At 40.1% G+C, this 14,044-nt stretch overlaps 1 protein-coding gene across 1 annotated transcript; it reads left to right on the top strand.

Annotated features, from left to right (window-relative positions):
• The first annotated feature begins 8,844 nt into the window (after window positions 1-8,844).
• On the top strand, window positions 8,845-10,544 carry LOC133979114 (uncharacterized). The gene is made up of 2 exons (XM_062417559.1): window positions 8,845-9,059; window positions 9,423-10,544. Exons 1-2 carry the CDS (start codon window positions 8,991-8,993, stop codon window positions 10,542-10,544), a joined length of 1,191 nt encoding a protein of 396 aa, XP_062273543.1. The 5' UTR covers window positions 8,845-8,990.
• The last annotated feature ends 3,500 nt before the right edge of the window (window positions 10,545-14,044 follow it).

Raw genomic sequence — 14,044 nt, 5'->3', positions numbered from 1 at the left:
CTGCGTGTTGTCAAATGGAAATGATTAGAAGGAAACACAAAATTATCACTCAAGTGATGAGGAAACGAGCAGAGAAAAGGGGGGGAGGGGTGAAGGAATAGCAAAATATTAAAGAGCGAAAGAGTGTGAGGGGGAGGGGGTATAAAGTAATTATAATATGCTGTATGCAGTGCTGGTTGGTACAGAGCAGAGAGAGAGAAGGGAGAGTGCTGTGTGTAGGTTTAAATCTCTCCTCTAAAGTATAATAGACGCTGAATACAGAACAGATCAGAGCATCAGGTGTAAGGTCAGACTGCTACACACTTGTAATATTGGGCTTTAATGAAAGACCATTTGGTTCAGCCTGTGTCTGAAATGATACCTTTGTTGATTGTGTTTATAGTGCCAGACAAGACCGTTGATATTATAAGCTTCATAATAAATAATATATTAATACATTGAAGAATAATAATAATAATAATACATTTAATTAATAGTGAACCTCAAAGTGCTACAGTATTAATAACACAGAACACACAACATAAAGATCACAGTAACATTAAGTTTACTGAATGTTTTTTTATGTGTAATGACAAAAAATATCTCACTTTCACCATTTACTGCATGATTCAGGCAAGTCAAATATCTTGGTTATGACAAATAAAATATAGGTGAGGTATGGTTATGATCAAATCACTTGGTTAAGTTTAGGAAAGACTTTAATTTCAGTTAATTAAAAAGGTATGGTCAAACCAGCTTTTAAAGGACAGGTTTGCAATTTTTCCAGTAGAAGTAAAAGTACCACCGACACAAACCCAACATTTCCTGCTTGACTGCTTCAGGATAAATGCTTTTAAATGACAAAATAATGGGAGGCTTTTACTGTAAAGAATTAACAGGAAGTGAAACATGTTACTTACTGAATTAGCAGAGTTTTGTTAGCAGCGATTAAAAAAAGAAAAAAACAATCAAAACAATATATGGACATATTTGGAGCTCTTTGTTAAAACGCATCAGGTAGAAATAATGCAGAGAAACATAGCACAAGCAGAAACAGCCACAGTGATGATGATGTTTGATGAAGAGCTGCAGACAAAAAGCAAGCAGGTAAACAACTTATTCTACTTTGCTGTGCTGTGTAATGGAGTCATGGCTTGGTGTGACTACCCCCAAAACAATGAAAAAATACCCTAATGTTTGTGGAGTGCAGCAGTGAACTCACATGCTGTTCTTGGTGCAAATGACCACATAAAGAAATCCATCACGAGCTGATGTCAGCTCAGACTGAAAGTAGAAAAAAAACCTTAGAAACTTAGCATTCAGAGTAGTCTAAAGCCTGTTGAGTTGGGCCACAGGGATTATGTCTACATACGTTTACGTCGTTACTTGAAACATCGGCCACTTTTAACATCCACATCAGACACTATGACATCATATATATGTATATATATATATTTTTTTTTAAATATATATATATATATATATATATATATATATACATATAAGGGGACATAATTGGTCCCCTTTAATGTTACCATTGGCAGCCCTGAATATCTTGTAAATCTCTGAACACAGTAGCTTAATAGTGGGTCTAGTGTTGTGTTTACTGCCATCTTCTGTGGCAGTAAATGTTGAATGAAATGTTGTTGAGCAAACATACCCACTCAAACTGAAGCCAGAGAAAATAAACAATCTAAGAGCATAATATGATTGATCCACTTTATTATAAGATGCACATTTTCTCAAAAGCTCTCTGTTATGTGTTTTATTTCCAAATTCAGCCCTCATTATATTTGAAATGAGAAAAGATTCATTATCACAGTACCAAACATCTGTGCATAATAGAATACTAGTTTCTTGTGTATATATACACATTCACACCTGATACCAAGTATTAAGTATTATCTTTTCTATGAATTGCAGAAGCAATATCACACTAGTGTCTTTTAAATTGAAATATTTTCTTGAACTTGACTGAGCAAAGCTAATGAGTTTACTAACTGACTAGGACTTCTCTGTGGTTGGAATGCCCTAAAAACATTGACAGTGAGCTTATCCTAGAAGCAAAAAACATGTCTGGCAAAGTGAATGAGCAGTATATAACACTGATTTGTAAGGACTGGGTTGACTCCTCCGGCAAATGCTGAAGGAACCCTGTTAGTGGTTGGACCTCCACTTTGACAAACACTACAGAACCGTCGAGTAATGTCAGTTTTATTATTACAGTCCTATTCTGCTGAAGCCACTTATTGCTGAAACACAGTTAGTCTATGGGTACTCTGGACATCTACCCGCATTCACAAATAATGCTAACACTGACTTCAAGTGCATGAACAGAAAAAAGAAAGATCAATAAAGCTAGTATGTCATTTTACTCCTAGACTTATCAACACTGTACTCATGGTGAGAGAACTGCATCATAATGTCCCAGGCTTTTCCCAGGCATGGACCACTTTTTATTCTGCTGTGTGAGCGTGTACCAAGGTATGACTGAAATATTGCTCTGTCTGTTTGTGTGTGTGTGTGTGTGTGTGTGTGTGTGTGTGTGTGTGTGTGTGTGTGTGTGTGTGAGTGTGTGTGTGTGTGTGTGTGTGTGTGTGTGTGTGTGTGTGTGTGTGTGTGTGTGTGTGTGTGTGTGTGTGTGTGTGTGTGTGTGTGTGTGTGTGTGTGTTCTATCTACATTACGATCCATTAGCTGTGGGCTGTGTGAGTGCCTGTGCTGAATGGAGCCTTTCGTTTACTAGGTGTTTAAATAAAGAAAGCTAACTATGAAATAACCTTGCTAATGAGATGCAGCATTTTAATACAAGCTCAAATTGCCCTCTGTTCTACTTTATGATTTTTATATCAGTTTTGTCTGTGCATGTGTGTGCGTGTGTTTTTGTGCCGTTTATCTACCCACAGAGAGAGACTGCAGTGAAAGATGCAACGTTTTCAAATTATTATTATTTTCCGACTTTGTGTCCTATTTGGTTTGAAATACAACTGACGTAAATCCACGTACCTACAGCTTAAAGTAGATACACTGGCTCCATTATAATCTGACATCCAACCCACAGATGTGACTCATCTGTTGAGGTAACACCCACACCCACACCCTCATGCTCACACCTCCTCCTGTATTAGGATTTGAAGAAATTGGGCTGACAGTTATGACAGCGTGTTTGTGCTGATGAAACAACCTCCATTCTGAGATGATACACAGCTTCTCTCTATTTTTCTCACTACTCTTCTGGCATTATGTTCACCTTTGCACTTCATTTCAGTCATTGAAGAGGGGGAAATAAGGCTAAAGAGGTTGTTAACAGTCAGTTAGGAAACTCATCAGCTTAGTTCAGTTGCTAAGCTAATGAGATGCAATAACCTCACACAGTTTATTGTTTTGTGGAGTGGTTTTCACTCTGACAGGGAAGCAACTCAGCAAATAAGCCTCAATAACATCTTCCTTTTTGGACTCTCTGGCACTCCATGAATTCACCTATCAAATTCAATGCAAAAAAGATCTGCAGATTTACTACTCCCCTGCAAGCAAATCCATTGATCGCAGCAATTCCATTGCAATAAATCTAATTTGGCACAAGATTTTGCCATTTTAAATCCTTTAGTCTAACCACAGTGGTTTATACAGAAAGTGAGCTAAGAGAAAATAATGAGGGATATTTTAAGGGAATCATAGGATCATAGAAACTATGGTCAAAACCTTTACTTTCTAAAGTAATTTATGAGATCTGGGAAATGGCTACAATGTCTGACAGGGTAACACAAGTAATCCGGTTGTAAGTAAATCAGTGGTTTTTAGAGGGAAAATCAATAGTGAACACACATAGTAGAGGAAAAATGTCGAACTCAGCTAAAAAAGAATTCAAAGACAACTAACTGGGTCTGCTGTTTAACTCTTGTTTAACACATTTCACTACTCTTAAAAGAGTCTCAATCCGTTTTACAGACTGGTGTACACCACCATCTTTCACCAACATAGTTCCAGACGACACAACAGTAGAAAAGGTTTTTTTAAAAAGACACATTCTATCAGTTTAATTTGCTGTCTACACAGCAACTACACATTAAGGGCACTGTGTAGTTGCCTCACTATGGGCCTCATTTAGGGCCCATAGTGAGGCAACTTCATGTTGCCATAGTGAGGCAACTTCATGTTTGTTGTCTCTCTCGGTTAGGAATGAATTGCTGCCCCAAGTGGAGGAGTTTAAGTATCTCTGGGTCTAGTTGACAGGTGGATCGATGCAGAATCAGCAGCAATGTGGGCATTGTACCGGTGAAGAAAGAGCTGAGCCAGAAGGCAAAGCTCTCAATTTAGTAGTCGATCTACATTCCAACCTTCACCTACCTACCTGGTCACGAGCTTTAAGTAGTGACTTAAAGAATGAAATTGTGGTTACGAGCTGCCGAAATGAATTTCCCCAGGAGAGTGTGGGCTCAGCCACAGAGATAAGATAAGGAGCTTGGACATCCGGGTGTAGCTCCGAGTAGACCTTCTGCTCCTCCACGTTGAAAGGAGCCAGTTGAAGTGTTAGGATGCTTCCTGGACACTTCCCTCTGAAGGTGTTCCAGGCTCTTTCATATGGTAAGAGACCCCAGGGCAGACCCAGAGCACACTGCAGGGACTACGTATCTCCTGGAACACCTTAGGATCCCCCAGGAGGAGCTGGAGGGCATGCTGGGATGAAGGGTGTCTTGGGTTCATTAATGCCTCTGCCACCTGGTACCAGATAAGCAACTGAAAATGAATGGATGAATGGATGGATGGATGGATGGTGGATGGATGGATGGTGGATGGATGGATGGTGGATGGTGGATGGTGGATGGTGGATGGATGGATGGTGGATGGATGGATGGAAAGCACAGGGATATAGATTCCAGGAGCACTGTTGGATATCAATCAATTTATATCAGCAGCCATTCCAGTTCAATCCACCAAGAGATGCATTGTGTATGCAATATTTGTTTGTATAGTCAATTCTTCTTTCCACACATTCACCAGTCTGCCACCTCCTCCCTCTCCCTCCCTCTCCTCCATTATCCTTCCTCTCACTCTATGCATCCACAGTAAAAGGCTAGTTATACAGGCAGCCCTCGGTGAAAGACTGTGGGTAAAAGGTTTGGTGTTCTGTTGGCTTAAATAAAAGCAGGTTAAAAATGACCTTCGTACTGTAATCAGTGGTCAAATTGGTGGTTTAGACTTGCAAGCAAATATTCAAGCTTGGTGGCTATGCAATAAAATAATGGGAAAACACTGTAGGATTACGTGAAGTATTTCCAAGCTTTCCCAGGGTCATTACTGTCTGCTTTCTGTAAAAAACACACATTTGTTTTCATCATTACTCGTCATTCAAAGTTCGCCTTGGCCTTGTCTTTCGGGTGTCAAATGATGTTAAGGTACAAGATAGTGTACAAAATAACTAAAGGTGAGGAGTAAACTGGAAAACCCATGGTGCATTTTGGCAAGAAACATCTAATAATCCTTCTTAAAAATCTGTTACATACATGTGTCTCTTACAATGAGTGTAGGCTAAGAACTTCACTATTTAGAACAATATATACCACAGTGTGTAACTTTAATGAACTCTTATATGTACTTTTGATTGACTTCCTCTCATGATTACCAAGGCTCATGGGTATCATAGTATGTAAAGCCATCTGCCATACCAAAATAATCAAAATACTTTTACACATATACAAATCAGATGATACAGATTATATACATATAAGTAACATAACATGTGATGGAGAAGTGCACAAAAACCCCAGAGGGGCTTAATCTAGGCAATCTCCAGTGCAAGGGTTACATTAATCAAAGAGAAAACTAAGATTATTAAAATGAAGGTCAAAAGAGAGATAACAGATATGCTGTACAATTGCTTGTAGAAAACTCAAATTAGGATTAGTGGGTCCATTACAAAGATAATCTATAAGGATAACATTGCAGCGATAGAAACAAACCTTTTACAGCTTTCTTAACATTTGTAGGTGCTAAATTAAAACATTGAGATGGCAACGCATTCCAAATCACTGAACCTCTGTGGTTTTGACCAACCAGTGACATGATTTATCACACAAAGTTTAGATAGATAGAACTGATGGCAAAGATGTAAACCTATAATATTGTTAAATCCCAAGTCCCTATCCCACCTACACGCTGCATAGACTGTCACTCATGGATAGACCACTCCCACAAGATGATATAACTCCTCCTTCAGGCCTGCGACTCTCTTTTTCCCTCAGCACCATTCCAGGCAGAACAAAAGAAAACCTGATGTGACTTCATTATGGAATCCCAAATTGTGGATGCATTACTGATGTAAGTTAAAATGATTCCCTAATTTATTATTAGTCTTTGTTTGATACTGTTCAGAGTTGTAACACTTTCTTTTAATATGTCTTTATATAGAAAAAATCATCCACCATCAACCAACTGCTAAACCATTCCATTCTGCCTGAATTAAATAAACTGTTGAAACAGCCTCCAGGATCCTGTGTTTAAATGAGGATGGAATATTTACATTGGCAGAAAACCCCAGTGACATTAGTCAAGAAACAGAGCCGAACAACATATATAATCAACTGATTACCTGTGTTACTTAACTCATATTTCTAGCAAAGTATCCGTTGTTCGATACCTCAACATCATAAGTGTTGGAAATAAATCCCAGGTTGTGATTAACGTTCCTTTAAACCCACTATTTTTAATATTCTTACATTAGCACTGCATTAAATAACTATGTTTACATTTAAAATGTGAAGAAGTGTGTGAAAAAGTGAAGAAGAGACAGATAATTATCACTAAATGATGCTGTTCTATTCAGATTGATTGAGGGCTTCAGCATCATTCATTGATTTGGTTTTATAGCTTTATGTGATCATTAAACTGGTTGAATAGCCCTTTAAAAAGATGAAAAAATCACTTTCCATGAGCAACTTTTTCATTGTCTAAAAAAAAAGAAAAAGGACTGTGACCCTGCAATAAAAAGCAAAGTCTTAATTCTCATTCTGTTACCTCTATGATGGAGGACTGACATTTAGGGAAATACCCTACAGGAAATAATGAGGTAGACTTTTGAGTAGTTTGGGCACAGAAAACTTGGGTTGTGCTGCACAAGCTGTTTGCACTAATTTGATGGATATTTTATGCTTATTTTGTGGCTGTGGGAAGATGGCCCGCTTAACTTCAATAGTTTGGGATAAGGGAGATGGAATCATGAGTATACTCTCACTGTCTTTATTGGTCCTACTTACTTCAAAAGACATTTCATCTGACATGGAGGGTGAGTAGATAATGACTGTATTTTCATTTTGAGGAGTACAGTTCTTTTAAAAGAGTTTTTGCAGTGTAAGCAGCTGATAAAACTGTGCAGGCTTATAGACATCATTCTGTCCCTGAAACCACAGGATCACAGAAGAGAACTTCAGCATCTCCAAATCCTCACATTTCTCTTTCCCACTACACAAATAGCTGCTTTTAGACAGAAAATCTGGGAATGGAATAAAACTGACACTAAATCACTGCAAAATACTCACGAGAACGGAAGACAAAATCGTTCTAGTTACAACCCTGAGCTGACTTGATCAATGACATCAGGTCAGCTCATCAATCACGGTTGTATATAGTAATGACAAGCAGTGTTGTGTGGTAACATGTTGATCCCTGATGTATTTAAGTATGATTTATTCAACCATGCAGCCTACTTGAGTGCTGTTTTTATCAGCTGAATATCTCATGCACAGTACCAGACAATGGGATGGGAAGGTGTGTCCATACTTTTAATTGGTATTGTATGTCAGTCTGGTAAGTACAGCTTGGACACCATAACAGAGGTTGGAATCCACATGGACTGAATGGATGGAAGCTTCTGTGGTTAGCCTAACTTAGCATAAACACTCCATACTGGGAGAAACAGCTAGCCAATGATGGTACCAAACCTTACAACCTCACCGTGAGGACTTTGCTTTCTAACAAGAAATAGTTCCAACATTAAACTCCTCCAAAAACTCCACATTTATGTTTGTGTACATGGAAATTAGTGAGTTTTGGAGGTGTTAAAAGATGTATGTTTGAACTTTGGACAGAGGAAGACTAGCTGCTTCCCCCTGCTTCCAGTCTTTATACAGCCTTAAAATTGCACACACAGGAATAATATTGATCTTCTCATCTCACTCCTAGACAGAAGGCAAATAATGATATAACCCAAGATGTTGAACTATTCCTTTAAAATTAGGACTGAAAATACCAACATCACTCTCTGTCTAATGCAAGATCTTGCTGTGTGTCACACATTAATGATCCATTGAGTTGGTGTCAGGAAAAGAGATATTTATAGGCTTTATAGGCTATAAAACACTTATTTTGGTCATTATTTAAAAGTACCTTAACCTGTGAACTGATATCATAAACACACAGGAATAAACACAATTATCCAGATTAAATGTTGTTTTGTTCTGTTTCTCTTCACAATTTTGTCCTTTTAATGCAAACCGTTGACTATTTGCTGTTTGCAGGCTTCCGACTACACAAATTCAGCGTGATTGTGACACAATTTCGTCATCAACGACAGATTTACAGCTACGGGCCTGATTATGAATATAAGAAACAACAAACGGGATTGTTGTGTGACATAACCGAAGAACAGGGATGTGGAGTTTGGGATGCCCAACAACACCCCAACAAAAAGTCTATTTTTTGTATTTTCCTGACTAGTTTGACCAGTATTCATTGACATTGACCTATAGGATGACAGAATGCTCAGTCAGTCATCGGTGACCATTTTCTTGATTTAAGTTATATATATATATATATATATATATATATATATATATATATATATATATATATATATTAGGGTGCATCAAAAAACAAAATTCTTGAATTTTGATATGGCTGGGTGCTAAAAGTGTTCCAATATATGTAGAAAAAACACAGTCAAAATATTTTTCCAATACTTGATGATTTAGGGGTGCCACCACACATCTGTTTTTGTTGGATGAAGTAACAGTGCTCAATGGTCGTCGTAGAGCTCTCAAAGACTGCAGCTCAAGAAAACAGATCTTTATATTTTGTTTTGTGTTGGGTATGTATACTCTTATTACATATTACTACTATATATGTAGTTGTGTCTTTGTATATTATACAATTATATTATATACCTCAATTGTGCACCCTACACTGGGACAGCAAGTTAACACCAAAGCTCAGCAATGTGCGCCAGTTGGAGGAGCGTCTTACAGTGGTGGTCGGAGATGCAGAGCGGCTGAAACTGCTTGGTGTCCCAGCGTATGAGAAGCAGACCAATGAGGCATGTGGAGCGATCATTGCCCGGTTGACATGCAAGTTGCTGCAGGACTGGTGCTGCACTGACCAGGTTGTCAATATGGCATTTGACACCACTGCGTCAAACACTGGCCATCTCACGGCAGCCTGTATTGCCATACAGCTCTCACTGGGCCGACCACTGCTTTGGTCTGGGTGTCGGCACCACATTGGTGAGGTCCTCCTGAACCAGGTTTTCACACACCTGAAGGTGGAGTCATCACGCTCGCCAGAGGTTACCTTGTTCACACGTCTGAGAGAGAACTGGAAACTGTTACCACAAGAATCCAGCACCCAATGGTCCCGCTACATTCCTGCCAACACCGAGCAACCATTTCTGGGCAAGTTACGTGCTGAACTTCTCACGTGCGCAAAAGAAGTGATTGACTACAAGCGAGGTGACTACCGTGAGTGTGTGCAGCTGTGTCTTGTGTTTCTGGATGCAGATGGTGAAGAGCAGACTGCACTGACCTTACAACGACCGGGAGCGCTCCACAAGGCACGATGGATGGCCAAGCTGCTCTACAGTCTCAAGCTGGCCTTGATGGAGCAGCACATCGCATTGCTTCCCCAGGGCACAATCACCACACGGCAGCAGGTGCCGAAGATTCGAGCATTTACCAACTTCATCACACACATCTATGCAAAGTGGTGGCTGACCTGCGAGAAAGCTGTAGATGCTGCCTGGAATGACCTCACACTCTACCACCGCCTGCAGGCATACAAGGCTGTAGATGAGGCATATAAGGCACTAGAGAGGCATCGCTGGTACCTGACAGGTGAGATGTTACCCCTGGCTCTCTTCAGCAGCAAGGTGCCCATTGATGACAAGCGTGCACTTGCCAGTGCGATCTTGGAGCACAAGTCAGCTGATCTCCCCATGCATGTCCCACAGCAGCGCTTTGGCAAGCCAAAGTTCCCTGCCCTCTTGCCAACCACCAGCTTGCCCGACCTCGCCAATACAGATTGCTGGTTTGGGATGCACCAGCTGAACATTGATCCAGCATTTCTGTCTCTCGATGTGAAGGAATGGGCTACCAATGCTGCGTTCAAAAAAAGTGAGGTCAATGTCCATGCAGTGAATGTGGTCAATGACTGTGCCGAGCGTGGCGTCAAGCTCACATCTGACTTCGTTGCAGTGGCCAGGAAGGAGCAGCACCTGCAGAATGTGCTGCAGGCAGTTGAACATGACCGCAGCCAACAGCCAAACCTTCGCCGCTGCAAGCGCAAGCTAATCCCTGAATAAAAGGGTTACTCCTGGGTGGCAGGTGGGGAGACATATCTGGGGGAGACGCACTGGCTAGGTTCAGAGTTCAGGTTCCATTTCCTTTCTCTCTCTCCCTGTTGATGTTGCTCAGTGGAACTGCTGCACCATCTCAGGGAAAGGCCACGTGAACATGTCCCATTGACCTCCATTCATTTTGTCTATAGGATAAATGAATGGAGAATCTTGAAAGTTGAATTCTGAGAAATGCCCAAGTTGCCCAAAGGGCAAACAAACTAATTATACTTTGATAACCCTATAGAACATGTTACTGTATAAAAGTTCACTGTACACAGCATTTCTGGGTCAACCTTTTGGCAATTAGACTAAAAATTGCACATTTTTCGAAATTTCACAAAAGTTTGTGTGTTAGGTGGCACCCCTAAATCTCAATGGATTTCCTCAAAACTTTGCAAAAATAATTTGTATGTTAATTGGAACAAAATGCAATGCCAGCCAGATTGATATTTTGAAATTAAAATTTCCCATTCAAATTTGATGCACCCTAATATATATACATATCACTATATAGTTTTTCAGTTATAACTGATGACTGACGGCAGTCTGTGGGGGAGGCAGAGATGAGCCACTACTTCTCCTGCTGTATTGGACACTGGGTGTGGCTCAGCTCAGTTGGACAGCCGCTGCACAGCTTTGACTCTCTGTGTCAGGTTTTACATATGTGTGCCAGAGAGCACTTCAGTTATAGTGATTGTGAAAGCACTTGATATTAAAACATATCGTTCTATCTTCATTTAGGCTACTAGAGTATACAATTCCCAAACCTAATCATTTTCCCCTCCATGAGATTGTCTGTTTACATACAGTGAACCAGGTAGCTTTATGTAATGTTCTTGATATATTAACACATTCATTATCCCCACCCAGGAAAAGGTACACAATCATTTTTTCTTTCTTTTCTTTTTCTTTTTTTTTTTTAACACAGGACCACCAGCATCACATGTAGTGCTCCTCTAGGCATGATTGACAATTTCTTCACCCTCCTCCCCAGTGAACTCATGCGAGGTCATGAACAATGATTGGTCGAGGTCATACTTTTAGTATTGCCAGTCTCCTGACCAAGACACGGCAAGAATTCATGGCAGTATGAGTGCATATTCTGACATGGTGACTATTATGAAAAACAAAAATACTGCATTGTCTGATCCCAGCATTTGTTGGACCATGAGATTGAGAGTGAATAAATGCAGTGGAGACAGACAAGCAAATCAACACACCAAGAAGTCATTCTGTTGAACAGGAAAGCAGAAATCTACACAATCTCCCACTTCCTGCGTACTACACACTTATTCCCACTGCGCTTTCATTGCTTCAGGAGTTTATCAAGCAACAAATCTCAGTATCTTAAAACAAGCCTGAACACTACTGACAACTGCACTACCATCAAAATATCAGAGAGATCTTTATCCAGCGTTTTTGGTAATATTATGAGATGAGATGTTTATTCCTTTTCTTTATGTTGTTGATTATTCTGTCTTATTATCAGCTTGTCATTCAATTGAGAAGCATTTTAAACTACATTAACCTGTATGAAAGCTTCTATATAAATAAAGTTTAATTGATTGATTGATTGATTGATTGATTGATTGATTGATTGATTGATTGATTGATTGATTGATTGATTGATTGATTGATTGATTGATTGATTGATACACTGGACTTACTTGGCCCTGGCCCACAACATGTCCATGGTACGTTAGTGTTGTGCAACCAAAATCATATTTCACCAGATTAACCGTCAATCATGCAGAAGCCAAATGTTCAAACAATAAACTAAACGAAACATGACCGTCCCACCATTCCGTCACCGTAGACAACCACCTAATTGAGATAGACAGCACAACTTTTCAATTTACCAACCACCATAATCATCAAACGTTGGAATGTTGCTGGTGTGTTCCCTCAAGACAAAAAAGCTGTGAGGACCTGTAAACCTGGAATAGACTTCAGCCATCTGCCTCAAGTCTCAGGAACCATTTCATAGACCTTATGAACAGTGGCTCACACTGATGCATAACTCAAGCTATCTCATCACAGATAAAACTGAATATGCCTCCTGCGCCCTCCTGGTAAGTACACACTGCAACATGATTGTGCAATCTGTATCAGGCCAGCCCCTAGAATCAGCCTTTCTTTCAAACAGAGAAAAGAATGTTTCAGGGTCCCTCTCATTTAACCTCAGAACAAGATGAAAATTACCCACCAGATCAAAATGCTAACAGAAATGGTCACCTGAAGAAAAACTATCTCCTCCTAGACTTCTCTGTCGCACATTTTTTCCAAAGCCCATTCTGTATGAACTTTACATTCCTTTTCTTATTTTCATCAACTTCAGCCAGAAGCTTTAACTTTTCATGTTCTATTTGCAATGCCATTAACTAAGACAAACCAATAGCATCCATAATACCTCCTGCTTCACCTGGTAACACATTTATCTTCTACAAGCTAGCCTTTGTGCCCACTGAGCCTTTTGTCATTGATCTCAACCTTATAGTGGTTGGCACAACCGTCTGATGGAAAAAATCCTCAACATGAGTCATTCTACAAACAAAGACCAATATAACATAATAATCAACATGCTTGCTTCAAACAGGCAAACAGGAGCACCCCCTCTATCTGCCTGACCAAATATTACAGAGTACATACCGGTGACAAATTAAAGGTAAAACTGACATAAAGTGTCTTGGCCACCAGAATAGCTTCAGTGCACCTTGACATTGATTATACAGTCTGTGAACTCTACTGGAGGGATGAACATCATTCTTCCACAAGATATTTACTTGGTGTTCTAAACATGGTATGAAGAGTGCTGTCTACCACATTGGTCCATAATCTCCCATGGATGTTCAATTGGGTTGAGATGTGGTGACTGTGAAGGCCATAGCATATGATTCGCATCATTTTCATACTCATCAAACCATTCAGTGATCCCTCGAGGATGGGGGCATTGTCATCCTGGAAGAGACCACTCCCATCACTCACAGCAACTTTGTATTGATTTGCAGTGACCTCTCCCTCTAAGGGGGCAAGTGGATCCAAACCATGCAAGCACAATGCCCCCCACAGCATAACAGAGTCACCAGATCTCCTCACTATAGGGGTCGAGCTGTCGACCTGTACCTGTTTTTCCTTTAATTTGCCACCTGCCTATAGCTCACCCCTGGTCTTCATGTTCTTACCTGTGGCAGGTACCTCTGCACTAAAGACTGCTGGTATGGAGAGGCGACCATTATCTGGCAGCATGTCAACACTAACTGTCCTTTGGTCAAATCCATCCCTCAACCATGAAGGTTGAAGCTGATTCTCAGCTCACCCAGGAGTTTTCTCTGACCTCAATTACACAGAAAAAGGCCCAAACCAGAATATGCAAATAAATCAGGGAATCCCCAAGGACCCACCCTCTGAGATGCATACCTACCAATCCCATCACTGATTGGTTCCTCCACTTTGACTGCCTGGGA

Source organism: Scomber scombrus, chromosome 1 (assembly GCF_963691925.1).
Source record: "Scomber scombrus chromosome 1, fScoSco1.1, whole genome shotgun sequence".
Lineage (NCBI taxonomy): Eukaryota > Metazoa > Chordata > Actinopteri > Scombriformes > Scombridae > Scomber > Scomber scombrus.
This window is presented reverse-complemented; position numbering and strand designations above follow the sequence as displayed.